The 27032-nt window shown below is 49.6% G+C and overlaps 8 protein-coding genes across 10 annotated transcripts; 3 read left to right on the plus strand and 5 right to left on the minus strand.

Annotated features, from left to right (window-relative positions):
- Window positions 1-10: 10 nt before the first annotated feature.
- LOC9651892 lies at window positions 11-1862 on the plus strand. Of its 2 annotated transcripts, none has more exons than XM_024661639.1 (7): window positions 11-204; window positions 266-452; window positions 512-556; window positions 625-766; window positions 822-1186; window positions 1243-1630; window positions 1685-1862. In XM_024661639.1, the coding sequence occupies exons 1-6, from the start codon at window positions 36-38 to the stop codon at window positions 1571-1573; spliced, it is 1239 nt and encodes a 412-aa protein (XP_024517407.1). In that variant the 5' UTR covers window positions 11-35; the 3' UTR covers window positions 1574-1630; window positions 1685-1862. The 2 variants fall into 2 exon arrangements, with proteins under 2 accessions (XP_024517407.1, XP_024517408.1); XM_024661640.1 differs by having other exon boundaries at window positions 1678-1763.
- LOC9651822 (peroxidase P7) lies at window positions 1663-2787 on the minus strand. Its single transcript, XM_002987778.2, has 2 exons — window positions 2300-2787; window positions 1663-2241 (listed from the first exon to the last, which is right to left on the minus strand). The coding sequence occupies exons 1-2, from the start codon at window positions 2690-2692 to the stop codon at window positions 1663-1665; spliced, it is 972 nt and encodes a 323-aa protein (XP_002987824.1). The 5' UTR covers window positions 2693-2787.
- A 76-nt stretch (window positions 2788-2863) lies between these two features.
- Window positions 2864-3432, plus strand: LOC112341478 (nucleolin 2-like). The gene is made up of 2 exons (XM_024661643.1): window positions 2864-2892; window positions 2947-3432. Exons 1-2 carry the CDS (start codon window positions 2885-2887, stop codon window positions 3344-3346), a joined length of 408 nt encoding a protein of 135 aa, XP_024517411.1. The 5' UTR covers window positions 2864-2884; the 3' UTR covers window positions 3347-3432.
- LOC9651893 (pentatricopeptide repeat-containing protein At3g09040, mitochondrial) lies at window positions 3404-5647 on the plus strand. The gene has a single exon (XM_024661663.1). The coding sequence runs from the start codon at window positions 3404-3406 to the stop codon at window positions 5645-5647; it is 2244 nt and encodes a 747-aa protein (XP_024517431.1).
- A 132-nt stretch (window positions 5648-5779) lies between these two features.
- LOC112341475 lies at window positions 5780-7983 on the minus strand. 2 transcript variants are annotated; one of them, XM_024661632.1, is made up of 16 exons: window positions 7859-7981; window positions 7693-7813; window positions 7586-7632; window positions 7497-7533; window positions 7371-7440; window positions 7239-7321; window positions 7043-7194; window positions 6868-6997; window positions 6725-6820; window positions 6591-6656; window positions 6448-6536; window positions 6314-6379; window positions 6199-6259; window positions 6078-6148; window positions 5927-6029; window positions 5780-5869 (listed from the first exon to the last, which is right to left on the minus strand). In XM_024661632.1, exons 1-16 carry the CDS (start codon window positions 7918-7920, stop codon window positions 5813-5815), a joined length of 1311 nt encoding a protein of 436 aa, XP_024517400.1. In that variant the 5' UTR covers window positions 7921-7981; the 3' UTR covers window positions 5780-5812. The 2 variants fall into 2 exon arrangements, with proteins under 2 accessions (XP_024517400.1, XP_024517399.1); XM_024661631.1 differs by having other exon boundaries at window positions 5780-6029; window positions 7859-7983.
- LOC9651826 (protein ABHD18) lies at window positions 7957-9394 on the minus strand. Its single transcript, XM_002987779.2, has 5 exons — window positions 8987-9394; window positions 8756-8840; window positions 8532-8701; window positions 8212-8477; window positions 7957-8154 (listed from the first exon to the last, which is right to left on the minus strand). The coding sequence occupies exons 1-5, from the start codon at window positions 9372-9374 to the stop codon at window positions 7996-7998; spliced, it is 1068 nt and encodes a 355-aa protein (XP_002987825.1). The 5' UTR covers window positions 9375-9394; the 3' UTR covers window positions 7957-7995.
- Window positions 9378-10930, minus strand: LOC9651894 (serine/threonine-protein kinase SRK2A). The gene is made up of 9 exons (XM_002987780.2): window positions 10766-10930; window positions 10643-10717; window positions 10485-10586; window positions 10376-10429; window positions 10234-10326; window positions 10092-10184; window positions 9925-10029; window positions 9767-9865; window positions 9378-9718 (listed from the first exon to the last, which is right to left on the minus strand). Exons 1-9 carry the CDS (start codon window positions 10883-10885, stop codon window positions 9455-9457), a joined length of 1005 nt encoding a protein of 334 aa, XP_002987826.1. The 5' UTR covers window positions 10886-10930; the 3' UTR covers window positions 9378-9454.
- Window positions 10931-13574: 2644 nt separating this feature from the next.
- Window positions 13575-16411, minus strand: LOC9651895 (dipeptidyl aminopeptidase 4). The gene is made up of 5 exons (XM_002987781.2): window positions 15775-16411; window positions 15520-15714; window positions 15420-15449; window positions 14250-15350; window positions 13575-14190 (listed from the first exon to the last, which is right to left on the minus strand). Exons 1-5 carry the CDS (start codon window positions 16345-16347, stop codon window positions 13636-13638), a joined length of 2454 nt encoding a protein of 817 aa, XP_002987827.2. The 5' UTR covers window positions 16348-16411; the 3' UTR covers window positions 13575-13635.
- Window positions 16412-27032: the final 10621 nt, after the last annotated feature.

The raw sequence follows: 27032 nt of genomic DNA on the forward strand, positions 1-27032 counted from the left end.
AGCCTTCATTCTGGAGCTGCCGCCGCCCCGCCGAGATGGGCAAGGGCAAGGACAAGCGCGTGAATGAATTCCAAGCCCACAGGCGCAAGCGCAAGAGTAAGGCTGCGATCGCAGGGGGCGGGGTGAAGAAAAAGAAGGTTAGCAAGAACAAGGACAAGCAGGAGGAGGAGGAGGTTGTGGTGCTTCCGAAGTGGCATAAGAGACGTAATTCTCTTCTTCCTTGTTTGTCTTTCCTTGTGCTAAGTTTCTCGGCTCTTGCTTGCAGCGGAGAGCTCGCGAGTCCCTGATTTGCAATTGCCAACCAGCTCCAAGGTGCGTTGCGATCGTTCCGAAGCCGCGAAGAAAAATGCCCATCCAAAGTTTTACAAAATGTCGAGCCCCGTGACCATCGACAGTGGCCATTCTGTTCTCAAGGGCATGGACATGCATTCCGAAGGTTTCATCTCCACCTGGTAAGATCCTTGTCTGTTTGTCAAAACATGACTTTGAGAATGCTCTCTCTCTCTCACAGGGCACAAGACGGAGGCATCAGGATCTGGAGGCTCAGAGGAACAAAGTACGTAAGAGAACTATCATCCATTCCATTGAGAGTTCTGAAAAATACCTCTTTTTTTGGCCTTCCAGTGGTGCCATGACAAGCATTTGCAGCGCTCACTTACATGAGTGTCCTCAGGATATGGAGTGGCACCCGGATGGCAACAGACTGTTTGCAGCGTTCAAGAGCACCGGTCGGGCTCAAGTTGGATACTATGATCTATCCGACGACGTAAGTGCTCTCGTTTGGCGTGCTGCTAATGCTTAACTTTCGCCTCGCCTAACAGAGATTCCGGCTCTTGCCAGGGGAGCCCCATTGCACGGGATTGCTTCGCAGCATCAAGTTCATGCCATGGCAGGCTTCTGGTGCTCCGTGTTTCGCAACGGGTGGCGACGACCACTCGGTTGTTCTTTGGAAGGAGTCGCAGGAGCACTGGACCAGTCAGAAGCTTTACAACAGCCACAGCTCGTTTGTATACGGGGTAGCGGGTGCCGCGCACAAGTCCTTGATCGCTTCAGCCAGCGTGGACAAGCACCTCCGCATGGTGGATGTGGTCAGTGGCACCGACTACTTCTGTGGCAAGTTCGACAGCTCGTTGCTCAGCGTGGAGTTCAACCCCGTTGATCCCAACCTCCTGCTGCTCACGGGATGGTGAGCTGCTTTTTTTTTCTTTCTTTCTGCTCACTCCTGACAACAGACTTTTGCAGTGTCGAGAAGAAGCAGCTAATGCTCATGGACTTGCGCTACCTTGATCCAGAATCGCTGGTCCATAGCTTTGGCTGGGAAATAGGCGAAAACCATCCCCGGGTAACCAGGCAGTTCCAGCAGTGCTGGTCTCCAGATGGATGGTACGTCTCGACGGGGAGCTGCGAGGACGGTTATGACATCTTCGACATCCGGTACAACAACTACTTGTCGACTCACTCGGTTCACGGTACCAAGTCAGGCGTGGTGAAGACCCAGTGGCACCCGGTAGTGAACGATCTGCTCATATCGGCTATAAGGGGGGGAAGGATCTGGCTGCAGCAGATCATATAAACCCCCCAACTTGTTACGAGTATAAGATTACAGACAGGGAAGCAACTCTTTGTCCAGGTAAGAGATTCCTTTTGTGTGTTTCAGGTGGACTAACTGTTGACTAGCCTGCAGTTGGCTCGGATTTGGCCTTTGCTTCCAGTCAACGGCGAGAGGTTGCCCATCTTTACCATTGCATCGGCAAAGTCCTTGAAGAAGGCAGCTTTGCTGCTGCTGTAGGCGTTGACGGCATCCTGCGTGTCTCCAGGTGTGGAATACAGGACTTGGTCGGAGCGGAAGAGGCCTTTGTTCACCTGTAGGAGTTTGAAGTAGATGTTGTCGAATCCTGCGGGAGTGGTGGGATCGAATGCGGAGATAGAGCGGTCGTGGGTTGCTGAGGGGCACTGCTGCTTCAGTTCAGTCACGTAGTGCTGCTGGAGAATGGGATCGGAGCTGCCAGAACCGCTGAAGTTGTAGAGACGGTCACGGAAGAACACACACTGAGCATGGCCGATAGTGTGGCCACCGGACAAGGCAACCATGTCTCTGGCACTCAGCCCTTTGGCCTTGAATCTGGTAACCAGCCGGGTTGCATTGTCCAAGAAGGAAGGCAAGTCCTGGTTTGCAGTGTCCATGCTGGCGCTTGTGCTGTCTCTCCGACCGTAGACAACGGTCCATGTTGGTCCTCCCGACTGCAAGAACCAAACAACAAGAAATGAAGTTGAGAAGGTTGGCTATACTTCGGCTTACAAGAACGACAGCCTCTCGAGCGGCAAGGGAGACAATATCGGCGCAGGACACGACGCCCTTGCACTGCTGCTCCACCTTGCTCTTGATGTCGTCGATGACTTCGAATCCCCGCACCGATCTCCTGTTTGGCAGTGCGTTCTTCTCGCTGGTGATACTGCTCGTGTCGTCCAGCAGCAAGGATGCGTCGCAGCCATTGACGAAGCAATCGTGGAAGTGGAGGCGGAGGAGGGAGGCCGCCATGCGAGGCTCCTTGGCTACCGCGCTGCTCACGACACTACTTGCCAGCGAAGGCAAGCCCGGGCAGCTCTTGTCGTAGAAGTTTGCACTCAGCTGCTGGGCCGTTACCAAGCTCAACGCAGAGAGGAGAAGATGAAGGTGGAAGAATGCGGCCATGGCTGCTGCAATTGTGCGCTCCACCAAGACGGGTGAGATGTAAATTTATAATTCGGTTCGTGGGTTGAAGTTTCAACCACTCACTCCTTGTTGACAGCAACCATCACTAAGTCTGAGTGGATTTTTATAGAAAGAAGACAGCTTTCCTGATCTTTGGGCTTAGCCTAGGGCGAAAGCGGCAGCTCCACCCAAATGCGCAGGTTTGTGATTGGATTCCTTCTTCTCTCGATCGTTCGCTCCATTCTTTTGCTCAGGGTGCCAAGATCCGGCATGAAGCGAAAGCAGCTAGTGCGGCCGGATCGCAGGGTGAAGGATCGAGCTATGCATGCAACGAGGACTGTTCTATACAAGAAAAAGACGACGGTGGTGACAAAGACGGTCACCACGACGACATTCACGGGAAAGAAGGCCAAAGGTGACACTGATCCAGAGCCGGTACATGAACCTTCGTCGGATGAAGAGTCATCCGATTCAACCAGCTCTTCCTCCTCCGAGGAAGAGGACGAGGAGGAAGACGAGGAGGAGGAGAAGCCGTCGGGTGCCCTTTGCAAATGCATTGGTGGTGACAATACTACAAGCAACATTGAAGACGAGGAATCTGAAACCTCAGAGGAGGAAGATAATGGCAGCGGTGGAGCAGTGTGCTCGGAATGAAACATTTCTCTCAAAACTGCTCTAGCTAGACATCTCTAAATAAAAGTGGCCGTGAACATGGCCGCGGCAACGACGCCACCACCCTTGGTTTCTTTCTTCCACCAGAGGGAGGAGTATGTAAGATTGTTGCTGGGCCGAGACAAGCAGCCAGCGCTGCCTCAACTCAGGGCTCTTCATGCAAGGATTGTCAAAAGTGGGCATGATAGTGAGACGTTTCTTAGAAATTTGCTGCTGGAAATGTATGGGCGGTGTGGCAGCCTGGGAGATGCACGTCGTGTTTTCGATGCAACTGATCACAAGAATCTTTTCACCTGGAACACGATGATGGTTGCTCTCGTACGCAACTCCCAGCATTGTGATGCCGCATCTCTTCTTCACGTCATGGACCTCGAAGGCATCACCCCCGGCAGTCTCATCTTGGCCACCCTTCTATCTTCCTGCTCCATGTCGCGCAACCTGAAACTGGGCAATTGGATTGCTGTGCGAGCGGCTGCTACCGGCTGGTCTTCCAACCTTTTGGTCAGTTGCGCAGCGATTACCATGTACAGCAGCTGCGGTCGCCTCCACGAAGCCTGCCTGGTTTTTGAGACTGTCCAAGGCAGATGCTCTGCGTCCTGGAATTCCATGATTGTCGCATATACCCAGCATGGGCATTTGCACACGGCATTGCAGCTGTTGGAGGCAAACAGGTGTGACAAGCTTCCACCTTCACATGTACTGGTGGCTCTTCTCGGCGCTTGCTCTAAGACAGCGACAGAGGAATCGCTGCAAGTTGGCCGGAGGCTGCACTCTATCATAATCCACGGCACAAGTCCCAGTAGCGAGAACGATGCCATCGTCTACAATTCCCTGGTGGACATGTATGCCAAGTGTGGCAGTGTGGAGGAAGCCAAGGTGGTCTTTGAGAGGATGACATATCGAAGCCAAGTGTCCTGGAACGCCATGGCCTGTGCTTATGCCCAGCACGGACACAAGACAGAAGCAATGCGGGTGTTTTGGGCAATGGATCTGGAGGGCGTCAAAGCGGATGCTTTCGTGTTCCCCAGTATCCTCTCTTGCTGCCGGACACTGTGCGAGTTCAAAGCCCTGCACGCCAGGATTATCGCCTGCGGCCATGACTCCGATGTCGTGGTGCGGAATGCCCTCGTCCGTCTGTATAGTGAATTTGACAGCATTGACGATGCCCAGAACATTTTCGACAGTCCCGCATTTAGGATGACGAGCAACGTTGTGTCTTGGAGCTCCATGATTGCTGCATACGCTCGGTGTAAGCATGCGCGTCAAGCTGTGGCATGCATGAGGAGGATGGATCTGGAAGGCATCACACCCAATTCTATCACATTCCTGTGTCTTGCGGAGGCTCTGCGTCAGCTAGGTGATTTTGGCTTGGTGAAACTGTTTCATGTAAGAGCAGCAGCCAGCGGTTGCATGACGAGCATGGTGGAGACGGCACTCATCCAAATGTATGCCAGTTGCGGAAGGATTGACCGCGCACAACACTTGTTCTGGCGGATGACTCGCAAGAGTCTGACAAGCTGGTCTGTTATCATCTTCGAGCTCGTGCAGGCGGGTCTTAATGCAGAAGCACTCGATGTCTTCTACAAAATGGCATCGTCCCGGGAGCCAGACATCGTCTGCCTGGTAAACGCTCTTGGTGCCTGCTGCGGCTCGTCGGCACTGGCAGACGGTAAAAGGATCCACAGACTCATCTCTGACCGGGGATTCGAATGCGCTGCCTCGGCTTGTGTAGCACTGATTAACATGTATTCCAAGTGTGGCGGCTTGAGCAATGCTGCCACTGTTTTCACGGCTTGGCTTTGGCATTCTAGTGGTTGCGATAACGTAGCCTGCTGGACAGCAATGATAGCAGCGTATGCCCAACACGGGCGAACCGGTCTGGCTGTGGAATTGTTCAGAGAGATGAACCTCGCGGGCGTTCGGGGAAATCAGATTACCTTTACTTGTTTGCTACATGCGTGCAGCCAGTGTGGACTTCTGGAACAGGGTAGGCTCCAGTTTATTTCTATTCTGGCAGAGCATGGGATGGTGCCTACACGGGATCATTATTCGTGCATGGCTGACCACCTTGCTAGAGCGGGAAAGATTGAGGAGGCTCAAGATTTGATCCAAACGATGCCATTTCAGCCCGATGCAGCTGCATGGAGTAGCCTACTAGGAGCATGTAAATCAAGCGGAGATGTCAATAGAGCGGAAGTTGTGGCCTCAAAGAGCATGGTGGAACCCGGAACCTATGTGCTATTGTCTGACACATTTGTATTGTCCTCTAAAGAGGCTCTTTAAGAAAGCAACTTTTCTAAGAGAAAGTTTTCTTATGTGGTCGATCTTACATAAAACTTGCCATACATAAAAGAACTAATCGTTCAAGCAAGTAGCTACAGATCGTGGAGGACACTGCAAAAAATCCCGGATAGATTTTGGGTACACGCAAAGGGTATGGAGAGGTTTTTATTTCGGGATTGGTATTCTTACGAGCTGAATTGGAGCAACTAAATGAGTATGCTCCTGTACCACATACAAGAGTTGAATAAAAGAAGAAGAAATAAAGTCAGAACATCGTACCTGGGTGCCAACCATTAGGCAGCCATCTGAAGGATGTGCTGCGACACTATAAACACCGTCTGCCATTTCAATCACAACTGGAGCGCAGCCATTGTTTCTCGAGCTAAAAGAGAGGTCAGGCGTTCGTCTAGCCACAAGGTCACACAGTTACCTGACGTGATGGCGCGATCCCGGACCAGAAAATTCGAGAAAACGAAGGTCCCCACTAGCTACAGCGACTACCTGTCAGCAAGAAACGCATTAGCTGCAGTGTCAATCCAAGCAGCATTCACCGGAAGGCTCAAAAGCCAGGTGAGTTTTGTCATGCTCAGCCAGCTCGGACTTCCCAGTTCCCTGACAAACCCAAACCATATTGTCAATGCCAATCAAAACGATCAACTTATATACCAGAGCGATGGAGGGCAATGAATGTGTGTTATCTCTTGAAAGTTGAGCATGTTGATTACACCGGACCTTCATCACACACAAACCACGTCCAGTGAGCCTCAAACATTTGCAAAACACTGAGATGTTGAAACTACCAGCCTTTGTTGAGGCCGAAAGCAAGCTGATCACCTGACGAGTTTAGACGCACACATGTAACACTCAAATCTCCAGTGTACGTTTGAGACTGAAACAGCAAAATGATGACAAGCATAAGAAGAAGAAGAAGTAAGAAGTCTACCCGGAGATCTGGTATCTCTTGCAAGGCTGTAGACATGGAGATAACGCCCAAGGGATGTTGATCCACCTGCGCCTCAACCACTGTCAGCCTAGACTTCCATGATTTCTACAAACAAGCTATTAAGATAAACTTACGTTGTTGGGCGAGGAAAAGGCAGAACAAGAAGAAGCCTTTCCGCCACGGATGTCCCATGCGAAAATGTGACCACTGCTGCTTCCAGCCAAAAGAACCTACAGCGAAATGGATGATGTGATTTGGAGACTCGATTGATTGCAACCTGTTCGTCTGATGTGATGTCCAGAGACAGCATCGTTCCAGCAAAGGAAGGTGCCCGTAAAGTCGCAGTAGAAAGATTTCCTGCTCGCCTATCCCACACATACACGCCTCCACTTGCACAAGCAAATATCCTGGAACAAACCAGTCAAAAGCTTGGGTAGCTTTCAGAAACTCACTTCCAGCTTTTGCATTGCACGTCGTAGAGGCCGCGATGGGTTTCCGTCCCCGGCTTTGTTCTAAAGACTTGCATTTTTTCGAGCGACTCGGGCTGCCTGTGTCGGACGTCGAAGATGATGACGGAACCGACTGACTCGGCTACGCATGCCACCTGCAAGATTTTGGTGATCACATAAAGCTTGGAAACAAAATCACCTGCAGCTGGTCCAGGGGGTTCCATCTCACGGCTTGAAGCTTTCCACAGAGGGAATAAGCAGCCACAGGAGGCATTCTCTTGCCTGCGTAGTTTCATGGTAATTGCAGTGAGACGAGACGAGACGAGTTTACCAGACAGAATGGAATCGTAAGCATGGATGTTCATATACCCCATGGACGTGGTGAAAGCCACGAGATTACCCTGGACGAAGATCCTCAACAGGGCAGAACCAAGGGCCGAGAAAACAAAGCACGTACCTCAGTGTTAAACTCGATGTCGGACACGTAACTCTGCCTGGAGAAGGTAGGAAAGACGACATGAATCCTGAAAGCAAGCAAAGGCACACCTTGACATGGACGGAGGCAAATAGTTATCCTGTTCGAGACATTCAACCTGCGAAGCAAGACGAACAAAACGTGAAGGAGAACACCAGGTTGTTTATCGATGCCATACGAGAGCATACGACTTCATCACGTTGGTGGTGCAGAGGTGATGGAGGCGCTTGTGCATCCTGCCCGTCTGCTCATATTCCAAGACCACATTTTGCTCCTGCTGCTGCTGCCGCCGCTCACACCTACAGGTCACTGGATCAGCATCCGTCTTCACTGCAAACCATCACCTGCTGCTCTCCTTGCTGCCATCGCTGATGGGCTTGGCCGCACTCTGGAGAAACCTCTCCATTCTTTGTTTGAAGCCCTACCTAGCCTAGGCGAGCGAGGCCAGAAGGAAGGAATGAATAAAAAAGAATGTTGGTTGTCAAGACAAGCGCGCGACTCCATCCCGGATGGCTTGCCGGAACACCTTGCCGTGCAGGAAGAACGAGGACACATGACCGCCAGTGACCCATCGGACCTCGGAGCCGGGCCACGCACGCTGCAGCTCCAGCATCGAGTTGCCTGGGATGTAGCCATCGTTCTACACAGCCGGGCACAGTCAAGCTTTCGTTTCCAAGGCAAAGAAAATGAGACTCACCGTGGCACCCACAAAGATGACGGCTCTGGGGTTCTTGGGGATTGGAAAGCGGGTCACGTCCGTGAGGGAGAGCACCGCTCGCATGCGCTCCCGGACTTGGTCCAGCGTCATGCTGCATGCCTCGTCCCGCATCAGCACGTCCCACGCCGTTCCATACTTCATGATCCCCTCGCAGAAGGCCACCGCGGCCGAGTGGGGTGAAAGCAGTGGCAAGACTGCAAGCGGCGTTGGATGAAGCGATCCAACCATGGCTGCATGCACTCCTCCTGCACAGAGATACCGGATGCGTTTCGAAGGAGAAGAAGCGACGAACTACGTACCCATGCTTAGGCCGCAAACGCCCAGCTTGGAGAAGCCTGCTTGCTTGTCCAGCCAGTAGAGCAGCGTCCGTGCCTCCTCGATCGTTGCTCGGCCGAGAACAAGCAGGTCGCTGACGCACAGGAGCTTGGCCCCGCGCTGGAGCCTGGGCCGCCGATTGCCGTAGAAGGGGCTGTGATGATCATAAATGTGTATGAGCGGCGGGCATGGTTGTAGCTAAACAGACCTCTCGAGCACCAGCGTGGCGATGTTATCCTTGAGCAATGGTCCTCCCAGCCGCAAGCGCCTCTCGAAACCATGATCTCCAGTGCCTGCCTCGCTCACATTGATTGATCTATGAAAATCACCAGCCTAAGAGAGGGAGAGAGAGAGCGCGCGCGCGCGCGCGCGAGAGAGAGAGAGAGAGAGAGAGATCTAGAGCGCCCGCGCGAGAGAGAGGAGAGGCAAGAGATCTAACCTGCGAGGTGCACGACGCATGCCATCTTGTGAGCCGGAACGCTGCGGGGCATGAGCAGCCGGACGCGCGCAATGTGGCTCTCAGGCGGCAAGCATTCCCTGACGAGCGGATCGCAGGGCGTGGGAAAGATCCCCTCTTGAAGCTTGGCCGCCTTGGATTCCCACACGGTCCGCCACACCGGATCGATGGGTGGCGGCGGCCAGCACTTAACCGAGAAATTGGCGAGGCCCTGCGATATGAGCTGCCGCGTGAGCTGTTCCAGGAGCACTAACCTGGCGCCACCCCAGCCATTGGAGAAGAAGGGTGGCGAGAGCCTGAGCCTGTACATGAGAGCGCCATAGACGTGATCCAGCCAGTAGTGCGCCACCCGCAGATTCGAAACCACCATGGCTGGCTGCCCTCCCTCTTCTTCTTGCTCCTTTATTTGCCCTAAAATAATAGCGCCAGCGTGGCCAACAGCCAAGTTCCTCAGTACACACCAGACACGAACTCGCCGCTGCTCTCCACGTCCGGGTCAATGTCGTTGTCCAGCTCCAATTCCAATCCCATATCATCCAGCAGGTCCCCAGGAATCCCTCCAGTCTTTGCCTCCGCGATGATTCTCATGATGTCCTCCACGCTTTGCTGATTGGTGTCGTCGAATTCGTAGCTTGCGTCCGCTCCTTGCAACAAGTCGATTGGAAGGTTCTTAAGAAACCATGGGTGGCGCATGATCTCAGGGATGGTGATTCTCTGTTTAACAGATGGAATTGTAGAAGCTTAGTTTGAGTAGTCTAGTACCTTGGATGGATTTGCAACAAAGATGCGAGAGAGTAAATGCCGGCAGTCGCTGGAAATCCGCACATAATCTGGGATTGAATACTGCACGCTAAGAATTCTCTGCCAAAGGAAGAATACAGACCGAAAGAATGAAAACAATCACGACGCAATGGACTTACACCAATTGTCTTTCTGAAGTTGCGAGGATCCTCAGGATCCTCAAACGGATACGCTCCTACAAGCATCACGTACAGGGTTACACCACACGACCACACATCTGCAATCTGGGATCCAAGAGAGAAAATAACGGATTAAACAAAGACAGCAACTAATTTCGGGAACTTGCCTTGCCATCGTATTCTTTTCGAGACAACACCTCCGGAGCAATGTATGCAGGGGTTCCCACGGTCGACTTTGGTTGAGAATGCAACACGGCTGACTGTAACGCAAGAAGAAGAGGTTGAAGCCGCTGCTCAAATCGACGTTACCTTCGAGTAGCCGAAGTCACAGATCTTAAGACGTGGTGCGGGGCTCCCATCGAGTAAGGTGTTTTCCAGCTTGAGATCTCGATGGCATATTTCCTGCTCATGAACTCATAGAGACAATGGGAAACACCAGGAATTTACATACGTTTTGATGACAGTAACTGACACCCGATATAAGTTGCTGGAAGAAAAACCTGGCCTGTTTACCAAGGAAAGTTGATCAGCAAAACAATTCAACACAAGATTTTCTACACCTCGTCTTCGCTAAATCTTCCCGCATTGCAAATGCGCTCAAAGAGCTCCCCGCCCGCCGCGTACTCCATAGCAATCGCCAAGTGTGTAGGAGTAAGCATAACCTGGAAGTAATTGTCTGGAAAAACAGAGAAGAAACGCGCATTTCGGTAAATTTTACCTCCTTGAAGCGAATGATGTTGGGATGTCTCAGTGACCGGTGATTTATGATCTCCCGCTGAACATTCTCATCAATCTGGATGGATCCAACTTTGACTCTCCATTTCCAGTTCTGTTAGATTACCTTCTCGCCACGCTCGATGAATTTGACAGCCACAAGCTCCCCTGTTTCCTTCTCACGCATTAGCCGTGCTATGCCGAAGTTTCCAGACCCTATATCTTGCACGAATTCGAATCTATCCATTTTAACTCCACTCTTTCATTCCGAAGACCTATCTCAGTGGAGTAGGCAAATTCTACAAGTACACATGGCCTCGCGTTGAAAGTTGCGCGTGGCGTACATTATGCGTTTTGTGATTTGTATAATACTGTGGAGATCTCTTTTATTATTTTAAGAGATCTTAACGGACTAGTATGCTTATAATATAAACCATCTAATTTATACTTTTTTGCCTTTCTTAAATAGATGGACACGGGGTTGTGCATCAGGTCCTACAAGCTTCTTTCTCAGTTTGTTTGTCTCGTCATAGATTCTGATCAGGTACGGTGAGCGGGGATCCCTGGGTGTTGGTCGACATAGAAGCGGGCATCTGTGCCGCCGCTTCGCCTTGGGCTACGGCCGATGTACAGAAGCCTTGTCAAGCCCCAAGGCAAGGTGACTCCACTTCACGCACGTGGATCATGATGTGCTGTTTGGCAGCCGTTGCTCGGATTGTGCACCAGGTAGATCGCGGTATAGGCCTCAGGGAATTGATATCAAGCCACCAACGCCGTCCACCGGATTGTTGGAAAGCTACTGCTTGTCCACGAACGTTCACTTTAGACAGACGGCCAGGCTCATAGCGCCCTCATTGCAGCAGGCAAGGAGTACGAGCTGCTGATTTTCCCGGATGAAAGACACATGCGCAGGGGGCTGCGGGACCGAATGTATGTGAGTTTTTGGACAGACATTTCTCGAGAACTTGAGTTGGCGCCTGTTCTCGCTCGGTGCATGACGGAGCTAAACTCGTAGCCTGCCTGGTTCGTCGCCGGGGATCCCATAAACTTCTCCGTGTAGAAGGTGTCTGTATCCATCCCAAGCCTGCACGCTAGTGACAACCTCTTGATCTTCACCTCTAGATATTTGATCGCTCCTTCGACCTTGACAACCGTGGGAGTGCTCGCCGAGGCCTTAAGCTGTTTCGTTGGGCGTGCCGTACTTTACCAGTTGCTGTCTGCAGATGTTTTAGATCATGAGCATGACTTCAAGTTATTTAAATAATTCTTCTTGGAGTATTAGACTTCTTCTTGGAGTAGAAGTGTTTATTCTCTCTATTGGCTTGGTATTGTGGACAATGGAGCCACCAGAGAGCTACGAGATAATGTTCTTCGTTCTCCATTCCATATGTGATCAAGCAAACTGGGAATACTCAATATTCTAGCAAAGGCGAACAAGCCAATCCACGTTGATGAGATCTGTGCCATTCTCCAAGCTGCAACAGGCCAGGCCCACAACCTAGAAATTGTGAAGGCTCATGCAATCTCTTTGCAGGAAGAACATATTTGATGAGCAGCCTGTGGGAGTCTTTGGGCACAACTCTCTATCTCGATAGCTCATACACGGTGCGCTCGCATCCTTATTGCTGTTGACAACCTCAGAGGCAGCGGAAGTTGCTTGGCACCATCTGCACGAACTGGCTTTGGATGTGACTTCGTCTTCAACTTCTGCATTTGCCAGGGCGCATGAGAAAAGCGTTTTTGAATTTGTTGCGAACGACAATGGTTTTGCAGGTTTATGGTTGGCACTGGCCTAAAAGTGTCAAAAATTGTGCAAACCTTTCCACACATCATCCACAAACTATTGCAAGTGGCACTCCAAACATTCCCAGCTTCTCCCTCTCCAGCTCTCTCTTAATAGCTTTCTTGAATTGTTTGAGGGGATGCAATATACATGCAGGTGTGTGTATGCTCAAGATAAAAGATGATAGATTCTAATAGCTTAAAATTTGCAAATGGTTCTACACAATTCGAACGACGAAAAGGTGGGATCATGGACCATATTAGATCCACACTAGAAGGCACCCCTCGATCCAGAGAAAGAGCTGCTCGCGTCGCAAGGCTTAAACGTCAATTTGAAACATCTCCCTGCAATCAAGTTTGCAGCTGTCATCGAGGCCTACAAATAAGAAAAGTATCTGGAATAAATCGTGTAGAGGTATTTGTCACCTTTTGTCAAAAAGTTGGTGGACGACACTCATCGTCAACAACTCAACCAAGAAAAATCTCTAAGAGCATCTCTAAAAAGAATACTATTTAAGATATAAGGTAGTTATGACCGAGTATTGGACCGTCTCGGAAGGCGCGGCAACCCGAACCCGCTGGGGACCAAATTGAGAGAAGAATATTCACTGAAAATGCGTCTTTTGTGCTGTTGCATGGCTTAATAGATGGAGATGTGTCCAATTGCAGTGAAAGCTTTAGGTTGTGTGAGGAATGTGAAGGTGGCTTGTGTCATCTTTCGGGGACGATTTTTTATAGAATGCGGAAGGTTCCTTCTCGTGATTCGTGAGCGTCGTTTTGTCTCTAGTCGGTTATGGTACGTGGTGAGCGAGTGCCAGGCGCCCGGTTCAAGGTCGATCTGATCTCCACATCGGGCACCAGATCGACCTTAAACCGGGCATCTGTGCCTCGGAGTTCCTTCAGCCCAAGGGTTGATAGAGGTCGTGGCTGCGTTGAATAGATTGTTCTTTCTCGTAATTCGCGAGCTTCGTTTTGTCTCTAGTCGGTCATGGTACGCGGTGAGATCATCGACCATAACCTTGCAGCCCAGCCGAGCGGCCGGATCCAGGAGAACACCAAAGCCCACTGATCAGAATCTTCAACGAGACAAAATCTCTTTCAACTCAAGTTCTCAGAGAAGAGCAAGGTGTGAGAGTTTGTCGTTGAGGTGCAACTTCCGGTAGAATGAAGCTTCGGATGTATAGAATATATAAATCAATCTGTGGGAGAGTTTTTCTACGATAAATGTCTGTCCAAAAACTCACAAATGCGCTCCTCCATGTACATTCGGTCCCGCAGCCCCCTGGGCATGTGTCTTTCATCCGGGAAAATCAGCAGCTCGTACTCCTTGCCTGCTGCGATGAGGGCGTTGATGAGCCTGGCCGTGTGTCTAAAGTGAACGTTCTCGTCGATCATCCCATGGACAAGCAGTAGCTTTCCAACAATCCGGTGGACGTGGTGCATGACGGAGCTAAACTCGTAGCCTGCCTGGTTCGTTGCCGGGGATCCCATAAACTTCTCCGTGTAGAAGGTATCGTATCCATCCCAAGCTGTCACGGGAGCCCCGGCTACTGCGCATCGAAACGTCTCAGGGCAGCGAGCCAGCGCCATGGCTGCCAAGTAGCCGCCGTAGCTCCACCCGTAGATTCCAATCTTGCCCGGCTTGGCCAGCCCCTGCCGGATTAGCCACTGCACGCCAGCCTCTTGATCTTCGACGTCTACATGCCCCATGCTGTATTTGATAGCTCCTTCGAACTTAAGGCCTCGCCGAGCACTCCCACGGTTGTCAAGCTGTTTCAAGTCCATCATATGTCAAGCAAGAAACGATCTGAAGACCAGAAGCAGCTCACCTTCCAGACCAGAATTCCTCTACTGCGGAGGTACTGCGCTCTCATGTCCACCGTGTTCGTCCATGAGCTGCAAACCGTCTGGACATTGGGGCCTCCATAGACGCTAACGACGGTCTTGTAAGGTGGCGGCCCAAACTCTTTCACGTCGGGCTTGTACATCGCGCCATGCAGGCTGGTGCCGTCGTTGGCGGTGATCTGGACGAGCTCTGGCGACGCCAGCCGCAGCTTCCGTGTCCAGGGCGTCAAAGCCGGCTGCTCGAAAATGGGAACTATAAGCCTGCCGTCGGCGAGCGAGCACAGCAGCACGCACGGCGGCCTCTCCAGCGAGTCGTGGATGTCCACAAAGTGCTGCATTTGGTGGTCGAGCACCACCAGATGCCTGCCTTCGCCTCTCGTCAGTCGCTTGACATGGCCGCCGCCACTCGCCGCCGCCGGCAACAGGCGTGTGCTATACAAGTGTGTCTCCAGTGGACTGTCCAAGGTGGCGGTGAAGTAGACAACGCCCGCTTCTTCATCCACACCCGCAATCTGCTCGACCATCCACTGCCCCTGCGTCACCGCTCCCAAGCAGAAGCCAGTGCCGTCATACAGGTAGAGGTGTCGAAAGCCGCTTCTCTCACTGGCCCAGATGAATCCCCCGGCCAGGCGGCCGGTCCCCTTGTGGAGTGGAGTGAAGCAGTCGTGTAAGTTGATCCACACGTCGCTCGTCTCCTGGAGAAGAAGTGCCCGCCTGCCTGTCCTGGAATCAAACTTGAGCAGCTTGAGCTTGGAGTGATCCCGGCTCAGCACCTGTACCGCGAGGGAGTTGTCGGGCATCCACATGACTCTGGCCAAGTATTCCTCCTCCTCGCTCGTCCCACACTCGAGGTCCATCCATGTAATCTGGCCAGCCGCCGCCACGGGAACCACACCCAGGCGTAGCTTCACGTTGGACTGGCCGGCAAACGGGTATGCGTGATCTTCTTCCGCGTCACCTCCCACACTGGGCTTGCCTTGGTGCATTATCCTGAACGGGGGTATTGCGGATCCGTCCACTTCCGTGAAAGCAATGAACTTACTGTCCGAAGACCACCAAAAGCCATTCCTTCTGTCCATCTCCTCCTGCCAGCAGCGAGATATTTTAAACTCTTGAGAAGACAGGAAGCCAAAGAGAGAGTGACACACACATACCTGAGCAATGTACTCCGCAAGTCCATGTGTCTGTCCCCAGGGAAAAACGTAAAGAATAGAATAAGCAATGATAGTAAGAAAGAGAGAGAGAGATGGATACCTTCCCGGATGATCTCGCATTGTGAGTAATCCGCCTTGGCTCGGCGTAAGTAATGGGGACAACGTGGATCTCGTCGTCCCGGACGTAAGCAATGGATAGACCATCGGGAGACAACTGAGGATCGATAATTGGAGACCACGAAGTGCTGGCCACCCTCAATCTCAGCTCCGCTCCAAGCCCATCCTGCACGTAGATCTGGCCAAGAACAAACCCAAGATGATTTGTGAGTGAATGAAATCATGAAGAGATGCTTACTCCGCCAGGAAGAGGAACCATGAGATGCGCAGTGGCGGCGCAAGCTCCAGCGCTCTTGGCCCACTCGTAGCGCGTCACTCCCAGCCCCCGCTCGCGCAGCCTCTCCCTGCGCAGCTTCTCGGGCGTGGAGAGATTGCACTCGTCGACGCCGCCATTGGGTGGCGACACGAGCAGCAGCTGCTGGCGCGTCTCGGGATCGAACGCAAAGATCTTCCTGCTCAGGGTGGCATCGGGGCTGAAGAGGAAGGAGACGAGCTTGTCATCGGGGCTGAACGCGACGGAGGAGGGAGCCACGAATCCGGGCAGTGGATTCTGGACAATGTCTTCCACCGGGAACAAGCTCGCCGTAGCAATGTCGTCGGCGCTGCTGTGGCTGTCAGTGGCGGGCATAGTGGCGGAGGAAGGTATGGTGCAAGCCCTCTTGTTGGCACTGGATCCTTTACCTCCTCCTCCTCCTAGGCCATCCTCCTCTTCTTCTTCTTCCTCCTCCTGTGCTAGCTGCTTGGTCGCCTCGGTTGCTGGTGCTGCTCTGGGCGTGGGCGTGGCGGCTAGAGCGCATTCCCCAGAGTGCATTCCACAAAGATTTCCTATCTGACCTCTCTTCTCCCAACCCTAGATTGTCCCTGTGTGACCTAATGCCCCGTGTCCTCTTTATCTTACCAGTGAGTGCCACTCCGCCATCCCGCCAGCAAACGGCCAACGGGGCTGCACACTCTAGCACATTGGAGTATAAAATGCACATGTAAGTAGATTATTGGTTGTTAAAAAGATTATTGTAACACAAACTATAAATATGTGAATCTGCCAAGTTTAAGTAAATTTGATAGTAATTTCTGTTTGAACATTGACATTAAGAAGTATTATATATTATTAATAAAATTTAAATAAAAATATCATTCTGTATAATAAAATTTTGAGGCATTTATTTCCTAAAATGTAATTCATATTATGTGAGTGCATCAAATATAGAAAATGAATAAAACATATACATTGTGAGTGCTTGGAATATGGAAAGGGAATACAGAAAATGTGCATATCAATTAGCCCAAAAACCCTAGTTTATATACAAGAGTGAGTGGTCCAGTGTAAGCTCCTGAGTTTAGAGTTCCCGGAAGGTCACCCAGCCTAGTACTATTCAAACCCAAGGACGTTTAACCCCAAATATCCCAAAACCCTTAACTGATTGAAAAAGGGGGTGCACTCTTATTCATGAGCCCTTTCCTTTTATATTTGAACCCCATGGACCGTTTCTCAAGTTGTTCTCTTTAGTTATTTACAATCCACCATGCTTCCTTGCAAGTTCACGCCCTCGTGAACAGAAGTTGAGAGCCGTAGCTCTCCCGAGAGCCCCGCTCTCTTGACACCCTACCCCTCGGGAGCAAACTGGACCAGCTAGATGTTGATTCCATGCTTCCTTGCAAGTTCACGCCCTCGTGAACGGAAGTTGAGAGCCGTAGCTCTCCCGAGAGCCCCGCTCTCTTGACACCCTACCCCTCGGGAGCAAACTGGACCAGCTAGATGTCAATCAACATGTGGTATAATTCCCCTAGCCAACCAAGAGAGTCGGACCTGAGACCGCTCCGATACCAAATGTAAGCTCCTGAGTTTAGACTTCTCGAGAGGTCACCCAGCCCAGTACTATTTAAACCCAAAGACACTTAACCCCAAGTATCCCAAGACTTTTAACCGATTGGAAAAGGAGGTGCACTTTTATTCATGGGCCCTTTCCTTCTATATTTGAACCCTATGGACCGTCTCTCAAGTCGTTCTCTTTGGTTGCTTACATTCAAATTGAAACCAATCTAACGGCTACCAAAATCCCACTATACTAATATTAGTATACGGCATCGTAGCCGTACACTTGGCCCTTGTATCATCCCCTCCTCTCAGAATAATGGAAGACCATCAGGGTTCTCTTGTAGATGAGCCGAAATCTAGAGGAACGTCAGGAGGAGGCATTGGCGGATCTGTAGGTGGTATTAACTGTTCCTGATCCCTTTGTATGAAGCGTTTCAACCGCTGCACATGCACAATCTCTGGAGGATTGGCATGCTAGACATCATGCCGAACCTCATACACTTGTGGTTCAACTTGCTGCAACACCCGATATAGTCCTTTCCACTGCGCAAGGAGCCCCTTAGATAAACCACATACTATAAGATGGGGAAAATGGACTAACACCAAATCATCCACTTTGTACTCCGCAGGTGGACGATGATGGGAGTTGTACTGCTGTTGTTGTCCCACTTGTACACGGCCTAAGTGTTCGGCAAACTCCGCTCGGACAAGTGGAAGGATGCTCGTCAAATACTGATCCCACGACCTAGCATCGGCAGCTCATGGCAATCGTGAAGGTAAACCCAGCTCTGTTGGTAATATTGGATCATGATCATATAGGAGTTTATATAGTGAAGCACTAATAGAACTCTACACCCCTGTGACATATGCATACCGAAGAGACAACAAATAACCATCCCAATCCGAATGTTGAAAGTTCACATACTTCGCAATCATCCCCTTGAATGTCCGAACGAGCCGTTCCACCAGACCGTCTGATTGTGGATGATAAGCACTCGTGAAAGTGTGGCATATCCCCAACCGAGACGTCAAAATATGAAATGCTTCAGCCATAAAGGCGGGACCATTATCTAAAAGAATCTGCTTTGGACAAGAATGCTGGAACACCACATGATTGAGGAGGAAGTATCCAACAGTAGTTGCAGAGGTGCTAGCAAGAGCACCAACTTCCACCCAACGAGTTAAGTAGTCAGAAGTAACAATAACATACTCATTGCCAACAATCAACCGTAGAAAAGGTCCCATAAGATCAAACGCCACCAACTCAAATGGACGGGAACCTGAAATTGACTCCAACCGTCCTTCTGCAGCCCGAGGGGGAGTATTACGAGCTTGGCACCAAACACAACTACGCACATACTGGATAATATCATGTTACATCTTCGGCCAATAGAAAGACCTGCGCAGCTTCTCGGTTACACGATGATGTCACCTAGAACTGGAGAATCATGGTAGGCATGGAGAAACCATGGAATAAAGATAGAAGGCACCACCAGTCGTAAATGATCATTAGAATCCGTCCCCACAAAATAAAGAAGGCCAGTTTCAAGGCGATATTGAGAATGTAAATGCCGGAAAGGCAAGTCATCAGCAAGTGATGCAGGATTCTCAAACCCATCTCGAAGCCTTCAAATCCATGGCTCAATCTGTTGAGCCTCGCAAACCTCATCAAGAGAAGGTAGATCTTGCTCTGTGCCTTGTGGACACTGAACGTCAAGTACAGTAATGGCCAACGGTATAGAATCCTCATTTAGAAAATCCACAAAGGCTGGAACAACAGGCTCGTCAGAAACATGAGAAGAGAATGGAGAAGGAAGAGGAGCTCGAGAAAGGGCATTAGCATCAGCCATAGAACTCCCTAGGTGATGAACAACATCAAAATCATATATCTGCAACTTCAAATCCCATCGAGTAGTATGACCAACGAGGTTCTTCTGCTTCAATAATGAAGTAACAGCAGCATGATCACCTTCAACTAACGTTCGAGAACCATGTAGATAAGCATGAAGTTTCTCAAAACCCCAAACTACTACTAAACACTTCTTCTCTGTCGTGGAGTAGTTCATTTAGGCTGGTTGTAATGTACGGCTTATATACACAATAGGATGGCACTGACCTGTAAGCCACAAATTTTTCCTTTCTAATTTGCCAGCTTACCTCGTCTATCCGACCAACACTACCTTGGCTTGTGCTAAGTTCCCTTGCCAAGGTTCTCGCCTATTGTACTAGCTCCTCTTTGCCATAAACCCATTCACATACTCCTGAATGGTTCCGGTCTGCTTCAGCCTACTCAGCTCGTCTCTTAGATGCAGAGTAGCATTCGGAGGAACGTAAGTCGTGCGGATCCTCGCCTTCATCATTTCCCAAGTGGCCACTGGTCCTTCGTTGGCCTCTGTCGTTCTCCACCAAGACTTGGCATTATCTGCCAAGTATGGTTTTGCATATGGGACCTTCTCCGAGCTTGGTAACCGCAACGCTCGGAAGTAGTCCTCCATATCATAAAATCAGTCCTCCACCACCTTATAGTCATTCACTCCCTTGAAGACCGGTGTAGGCTTTGGTTTGTACTTGGGAACTGCCTGAGGGACTGATTCCACTTCGGTCTGTTCAACCTTGTCTGGTTTTTCCTCAGTCCCTACCGAAGGGTCCGCACCTTCTGCACTGCCAGCATCCATAGTCTTTCACTCTTTCTTCCGCTTCTCGTCACGCTTTAACTTGCGTACGAGAGTCTCCAGCAGGGCATTGGTCTACGCCAATTATCCTTCTAGAACGTCGAATCGAGCCTTGGACGACCGAACCTCGCCACCAGACTCCTGTTTGGAAGTTTCCTCACTGGAGTCCTCCTCATGTATGGATTCCTCATCCATAGCCTCTTGTTCGACTGGAGGCTCCAACTCTGGCAGAGGTTCCGTCTCTGCCTGGGTTTGCTTACGCCCTGCCTTTGCTATCTCCCAGCAATCCGCCTCTATCCTTCGCTAGAACTGAGGAAAATGCTCCGATACCAAATTGTAAGCCACAAATTTTTCCTTTCTAGTTTGCCAGCTTACCTCGTCTATCCGACCAACACTGCCTTGGCTTGTGCTAAGTTCCCTCGCCAAGGTTCTTGCCTATTGTACTAGCTCCTACTTGGTCCTACTTGGTTTCAACTACTCACTGCACGAGCAATGGAGCGTTAGCCTTCCATCCACGGATTCCCAAATCTCTCCCAATCCCTTTCCCCGGATTAGACTGGACTTAAGGTTCGGCTACACTCCCCAACAGCCAAACACACCAAGCCATCCAGGTTCCTAACACCCCTTGGTGCAACAAGACTTGATCATAGGACCCTCTAAATCCCAAGCCTCGGGTGTAACACTTGCTTCGGGACATCGGGGCGAAACACCGTGGCCTAACGGCCCAGTATAGGTACCTCTAGCCCCCCACTTCCATCCCGAAGGGAAGGCCCAAGTGTAGCGCACCTTATCTCTCTCCCCTTAAGCCAACTGGAAAAGGGGCAATTGCTTAATGAGAGAGCCTTTAGTGGCTATTTTATCCCCATTTATCTCCCAAGGTTCCAAGGATCCACGGTGACAGTATATCCAAATCTCATCCCATAATCACATGCGCTACACTCACCCCCCCTTCAAAGATGTCAATATCCTCATTGACTATTGACTAACAACCCCTACTGAGCCAAGGGGAACCAGCATTTGTGTAGACCAGCTATTCCATGTGAGGCAATTAGTCATCCATCCGTACTGCAGTCCCACGGTGGATACCTTCGTCCGTGGATACTCCACACAAGAGGAAGGACGTACGCATGGATGCCCAATACATACAATTTCAAATTTAGGGGTAGGAATATACCTTGCTCAAGGGTATATTATACTTTTAAGTAGCCACTAATCAATGAGAATTGAACCCGTGCCATTTGCTCTGATACCAACTGTAGCGCACTTTATCTCTCTCCCCTTAAGCCAACTGGAAAAAGGGCAATTGCTTGATAAGAGAGCCCTTAGTGGCTATTTTATCCCCATTTTATCTCCCAAGGTTCCAAGGATCCACGGTGACAGTATATCCAAATCTCATCCCATGATCACATGCGCTACTCCAAGCCCCTAGGAAGGGCGAGGACCAATGAGCCATAAGGTACTCAAGTGGGGCACCACTCCACATGAGCCGGGAGCACCGTAGTCGGTTTCCCTTTCGGGAGTGGGAGCTGCTTTTGAGCACTTCCTTGGGTGGCCCCTCCGGCACCACCCAAGCCTATACTCACTCCCACCCAAGGCCCCTCGGCCCCAATCTCAACCTCAAGTCAGTTTCGAAGCACCACTGGAGAGTTCCTTCAAGACTAGTTCCTGAACCTCACTATCCCTACTATACTTTTGGAACCCCCTGCAGACCTCGCCCCCCCCCCCCCCCTCCCCTGGGAGATGCATGCTTTGGGCTTTCACCCCTTGACCCGTATTAGTATTTGGACTTAGTCTCAGATTCGATCTTGGACTCGATCTCGGACCCGACTTCGGATTCGGTCTCGGACTCGATCTCGGACTCGATCTCGGACCCGATCTCGGACTCGACTTCGGAGTTGACCTCGGGCTCGGTCTCGGACCCGATTTGGATCTCGAACTCCGTCTCGAACTCGGTCTCGAACTCGGTCTCGATCTCAGTCTCCGATTCGGCCTCGGCTCGATCCCAGACTCTATCTCGAACTCGGTCTCAAAGTCGGTCTTGGACTCGATCTTCGACTTGGTCCCATCCGATGAACTCTTTGTCATTTCGGTCAAGCTTATGGGGATCCTTTAGCCTACGACATCTCGGGGAGTCGGTTCCTTACAACTTGAAGTCCAAATTGAGGTATGTGATGGGAGTGGGGGGGTAGAGGTACCCATACCGGGCCGTTAGGCCACGGTATTTCGCCCCAATATCCTGAAGCAAGTGTTGCACCCAAGGCTTGGGATTTAGAGGGTCCCATGATCAAGCCTTGTTGTACCAAGGGGTGTTAGGAACCTGGATGGCTTGGTGTGCTTGGGTGCTTGTGCCTGTGGGGAGTGTAGCCGAACCTTAAGTCCAGTCTAACCCGGGGAGGGGGATTAGGAGAGATTTGGGAATCCGTGGATGGAAGGCTAACGCTCCATTGCTCGTGCAGTGAGTAGTTGAAACCAAGTAGAACCAAGTAGGAGCTGGTACAATAGGCGAGAACCTTGGCGAGGGAACTTAGCACAAGCTAAGGTAGTGTTGGTCGGATAGACGAGGTAAGCTGGCAAATTTGTGGCTTACATGACCATGCACACTCGAACTCTCTTGCATCAGCGCACCTCCAAAACCAATGTCAAAAGCATCCATGCGCAAAATAAAAAGTCGAGTGTAGTCAGGATATGCCAAAACCGGAGGAGTCGTGAATAGCTCTTTGAGATCCACGAATGCTTGCTCACAATTCAGAGACCAAATGAAAGATGACATTGATAACTTCAGCAATGCTCGCAATGGTGCAGTGCGATCAGAAAGATGATCCACAAAATGACCGAGAAACTACATCTTGCCCAAGAAGCACTGCACATCATTCACATACTTCAGAGTAGGGAACTTTAGAACAGCCACAAGTTTGTCAAGATCAACTTGCAAACTCTCACAAGAAATACGGTATCCAAGATAAGTTGTGTCCTTGGACCCAAACACGCACTTCGACCACTTCAGCTTTAAACTAACGTCACGTAGCCGATCCAACATTTTACAAACATCACGAACATGCTCCTCCCACGTCCCATCCGAGTGGATCAAAACATCATCAATGAAGTTAACAGTCACCTCTGGCATATCGCAAAGAATCTCATCCATCATCCGTTAGAAAGTTGTTGGAGCATTGTTCAAACCAAACGGCATCACCAAGAACCCGTACAAACCAAACGGTGTACGAAAAATAGTCTTAGGAATATTTTCTTCGGCCATTGGTACTTGCCAGTACCCAGAAGCAAGATCTAGCTTGGTGAACCAACGACTTCACCCCAGATGATCCAAGAGATCAGTAATGTGAGGAAGAGGGTACACATATGGGATCGTCACTTCGTTTAACGGATGATAGTTGATGCAAAAACGAATACTCCCATCAAGCTTCGTCACAAAATGAGGTTCTCTTGTCCAAGGACTCCGCGACTTCCGAATAACACCCTTCTCCAACATTTCTTGACATTCCTTGACATTCCTTGACATTTGCATATAAAATCTGGATCTCCTTGGGTGATCGATGATGAACGGAAACTTTGATTGGATGAGCATCCCCGGTTGGAATTGGATGACGTGTGGCAATCTTGACCCCAGATGAGAGGTCAAATTCAAAGAGATTAGAATACTCCTTCATGAGCCGGTCCACCACTACAACACAAAGATCGTCAGAGGGATCAAAAAAGGGAAGAGCAGAATAACATGGAAATATAGGAGGAAATAGTGGGGGAACAAAAGTAATGGAAGCAGAGGTAGAAGTAAAGGGACGAAAAGGGACGGAAGTAAGATGAATGGATGAAACATAAAAAAGTACTCACAAGGGGGAGAAGCCTCAAAGTCACACTTGGCATGATTGCGCTGCAACCAATCCATACCAAGAATGAAGTCAAAAGCTTGACTCGGCACCACCCGCAATGACTACAACTCAAGCTCGAGATCGCCCACATGCACAACCAGGTCCGCCTCATCCTGTGCACATGTATGTGTACGGCCGTTGCCATAAAGAATGAAAACTGGTTCTGCCGCACGATGCAAGTGTAGATGGCAACGTGTGGCAATAGGTCGAGCAATAGAAGATAAACTCGAACCTATATCAACCAATACAGAGAGAATAATAGGAGACCTCTTGTTATAAAAACGAGCTTGTAAAGTAAACACTAGATGAACTGGTGCTGAGTGAACCCCTTGATGATACTCCCAAAAGAAATATGGAGGGGTCACTAACTTATTCGCGCAAGGTCCCTTTGTTACTCACGTAACTCCTCGTTTCCCGAATGCATCTCGGTGTTCAAACCTTCCACTACAACAGCACCAATGGGACGTTGTTGATGCCAAGATCTCCATCCAGGAAATGGAGGTCGCCAATCTGGAAAACGCTGACAATGCCGATAAGTATGACCAACTTCGTCACATGCCCAACAGTGAACATCATAGCCACAACCATGTCCTTGCCTTTGTCCTTGGACTCGAGCAGCAGCAGCATCAACCTCTATTGGAACAGGACCATCACCTATAGAAAGAGGAGCTGAAGGACGTGCAGCAAGAAGTGGAAGAGGCGACGTTTCATAACGTTGTGCCAAGCGAAGAGCATCGTCAAGGGTGGCAGGAGCAAGTGCATGCACAAGTCTGACAAAATCTCGACAAAGTGTTGGCCACAACATTCCTAGCTTGACCCGCTCTGACATATTTGGCTCTGCACGAAGCAAAAGACTTCGGAAACGAATGCCAAACTACATCACCAACTCAAATGGCCCTTGGTGAAGACAATGCAATTGTTGGAAAGCATCATCATAGTCATCGGCATGTCCGAAGGCGCGTTTGAAGATATCCAAAAGAACACTCCAATCCCCACGAGTGGCTGCGCCTAAACCGTTGTACCACTGCAACGCTATCCCTTGGAGACACGTGGGAAACTCATGCAAACATTGAGCATCATCCCAAGAATGATATGCAGCAATCACCGTGAAGTGATCGAACCAATGGTACACATCATCCCTAGGATTCTCGCAAAAGAATTTTAGCCGAATGCGAGGATTGGCACCAAGAGCAAGAGGAGTTGTACCATGTGCCGTGAACGCTGCCATCAATTGAGTTTGGTTGTTCAATTGCAAAAGCATAGAATCAAGCAATTGTACCAATTGCTACTCCAGAGTCAAAAGGGGAGATTGCTGATCTACCATGGAGACAAATGAAAAAGAAAGAGCAAAAGAAGAGAAATGACAAAAAGTTAAAAGGAAATGGTAGATCTAGACAATGCAAAAAGCTAGATCTAAACCAAAATCCTAAAAGGAAAGAACAAAAGAATGAAATTGAAAAAAAGCTAGATCTAGACAATGCAAAAGCTAGATTTAAACCAAAATCCCAAATCCAAGCACTTCTCAGGAACAATCAAAAGTGCCCCTCACCTTCACCAATGTGAGTGCTTGGAATATGGAAAGGGAATACAGAAAATGTGCATATCAATTAGCCCAAAAACACTAGTTTATATATAGAAGTGAGTGGTCCGAATTGAAACCAATTCGACTGTTACCAAAATCCCACTATACTAATATTAATATACGGCATCGTAATTGTACACTTGGCCCTCACAACATATTAATTAACTCAAAAACCCTATCTTATATATAGAATTGAGTGGTCTGAATTTAAACTAATCCGACGGCTATCAAAATCCCACTACAATAAATATTAATATATAGCTGTTAATATTAATATACAACATTATAACTGTACACTAGACCTCATATCATCCCCTACTCTCGAAAGGATGGAATGCAATCAAGGTTTGCTAGTTGATTGCCCAAGATTTAAAGGAACATTAAGAGGAGGCATTGGTGGATCTGTAAATGGTACTAATTATTTCTGATCTCTTTATACAAAGCATTTTAACTGTTGTATTGTGTAGTGCATATGGTTTTTACCCTTTATCTTATAGTGATTTACCATAAGATAACATTACGAAGCGGAACCTAAACCCTTTATATGCCACATGTCACATGCTACATGTGCATATGATAGTGGTGTGGAACCTGAGGTTCAGGGCCTTGGGCCACTGAACGAAGGAACGGTGCCATCTTTACATTCCGTAGATATGCCAAATGAGCAAATCTAGACACTTTCCATAATTAGCATTAAAGACCAAAATGAGATTAACACAAAGGGCATGATAGCGAAGTTTACGATAAGCTATCATCTAGCAATATTGAGGGACTAGTCTCAATATGTAGGCTTCTTGTCAAGCCAGTGCAAGACAGAGCAAAAGAGAACTAAAAAGCCAGGCCAAGTATGCTTGGCTCAATAAACATTTAGGAATTCCATCGTTATGCTCATCCGGCCAAGTACAAATGCAAAGTCCAATTTACTAACACTTGAACAAGAGGGACTAATAAAGGGTCTAGCAATACCGACCTCCTGCCATCGTGGCAGTAAGGAAAGAGTGTCCATAAGGACTGGCCGACAAGTAATTTTCTGTCGCGAATGTGACTTCGGGTATCGAAAGTTATCTGTCGACTAGTCCTTACAGACACTCTTACCTTACTGCCACGACAGGCAGGAGGTCAGTATTGCTGGACCCTTTATCAGTCCCTTTTGTGCTAGTGGAGTTAACTGGGCATTTCGAGTGTACTTAGACTGGACGAGCATAAGGATGGAATTTCTACGTGTTATTAGCTAAGCATACTTAGCCCGGTAAGGAGTTCCCGTCTCGTTATGTCTTGCACTAGCTAGTGACAAGAACCCTCGCGTATTGAGATTGGTCCCTCAATATCGTTGGATGATAGCTTACCGTGTCTGCCAAACACCCTCACTATCATGCCCTTTGTGTTAGTCTCATTTCGGTCCCAAATGCTATTTATGGAAAGTGTCTAAATTCGCTCATTTGGCATATCTACGGAATGTAGAGATTGGCCCGAACACAATGGTGTTCGTCCCGTATCCAAATTCGCAATCTAAGGACATTCCATATTTAGTAAGTTTTGAGC

The sequence above is a fragment of the Selaginella moellendorffii genome, unplaced genomic scaffold (assembly GCF_000143415.4).
Source record: "Selaginella moellendorffii unplaced genomic scaffold, v1.0 SELMOscaffold_84, whole genome shotgun sequence".
NCBI classification, from domain to species: Eukaryota; Viridiplantae; Streptophyta; class Lycopodiopsida; order Selaginellales; family Selaginellaceae; genus Selaginella; species Selaginella moellendorffii.

What these genes read in the sequence shown, in the direction of transcription:
- LOC9651893 (XM_024661663.1), top strand. Translation starts at nt 3,404, where the DNA reads ATGGCCGCGGCAACGACGCCACCACCCTTGGTTTCTTTCTTCCACCAG.
- LOC112341475 (XM_024661631.1), bottom strand. Translation starts at nt 7,920, where the DNA reads ATGGAGAGGTTTCTCCAGAGTGCGGCCAAGCCCATCAGCGATGGCAGC. An exon ending in TTACGATTCCATTCTGTCTG is followed by an intron (nt 7,322 to 7,370) that starts GTAAACTCGTCT and finishes GAAACTACGCAG; the next exon opens with GCAAGAGAATGCCTCCTGTG. An exon ending in CATTGCCCTCCATCGCTCTG is followed by an intron (nt 6,260 to 6,313) that starts GTATATAAGTTG and finishes TGGGTTTGTCAG; the next exon opens with GGAACTGGGAAGTCCGAGCT.
- LOC9651895 (XM_002987781.2), bottom strand. Translation starts at nt 16,347, where the DNA reads ATGCACTCTGGGGAATGCGCTCTAGCCGCCACGCCCACGCCCAGAGCA. An exon ending in TGGTTCCTCTTCCTGGCGGA is followed by an intron (nt 15,715 to 15,774) that starts GTAAGCATCTCT and finishes GTTCTTGGCCAG; the next exon opens with ATCTACGTGCAGGATGGGCT. An exon ending in ATGCGAGATCATCCGGGAAG is followed by an intron (nt 15,450 to 15,519) that starts GTATCCATCTCT and finishes CCCTGGGGACAG; the next exon opens with ACACATGGACTTGCGGAGTA.
- LOC9651892 (XM_024661639.1), top strand. Translation starts at nt 36, where the DNA reads ATGGGCAAGGGCAAGGACAAGCGCGTGAATGAATTCCAAGCCCACAGG. An exon ending in TCCGAAGTGGCATAAGAGAC is followed by an intron (nt 205 to 265) that starts GTAATTCTCTTC and finishes TCTTGCTTGCAG; the next exon opens with CGGAGAGCTCGCGAGTCCCT. An exon ending in TGGAGGCTCAGAGGAACAAA is followed by an intron (nt 557 to 624) that starts GTACGTAAGAGA and finishes TTGGCCTTCCAG; the next exon opens with TGGTGCCATGACAAGCATTT.
- LOC9651822 (XM_002987778.2), bottom strand. Translation starts at nt 2,692, where the DNA reads ATGGCCGCATTCTTCCACCTTCATCTTCTCCTCTCTGCGTTGAGCTTG. An exon ending in CTCGAGAGGCTGTCGTTCTT is followed by an intron (nt 2,242 to 2,299) that starts GTAAGCCGAAGT and finishes TGGTTCTTGCAG; the next exon opens with TCGGGAGGACCAACATGGAC.
- LOC9651826 (XM_002987779.2), bottom strand. Translation starts at nt 9,374, where the DNA reads ATGGTGGTTTCGAATCTGCGGGTGGCGCACTACTGGCTGGATCACGTC. An exon ending in ATGCGTCGTGCACCTCGCAG is followed by an intron (nt 8,841 to 8,986) that starts GTTAGATCTCTT and finishes TGAGCGAGGCAG; the next exon opens with GCACTGGAGATCATGGTTTC. An exon ending in CGTTTGCGGCCTAAGCATGG is followed by an intron (nt 8,478 to 8,531) that starts GTACGTAGTTCG and finishes ATCTCTGTGCAG; the next exon opens with GAGGAGTGCATGCAGCCATG.
- LOC9651894 (XM_002987780.2), bottom strand. Translation starts at nt 10,885, where the DNA reads ATGGATAGATTCGAATTCGTGCAAGATATAGGGTCTGGAAACTTCGGC. An exon ending in GTGACTTCGGCTACTCGAAG is followed by an intron (nt 10,185 to 10,233) that starts GTAACGTCGATT and finishes CTTGCGTTACAG; the next exon opens with TCAGCCGTGTTGCATTCTCA. An exon ending in ACTTCAGAAAGACAATTGGT is followed by an intron (nt 9,866 to 9,924) that starts GTAAGTCCATTG and finishes TTCCTTTGGCAG; the next exon opens with AGAATTCTTAGCGTGCAGTA.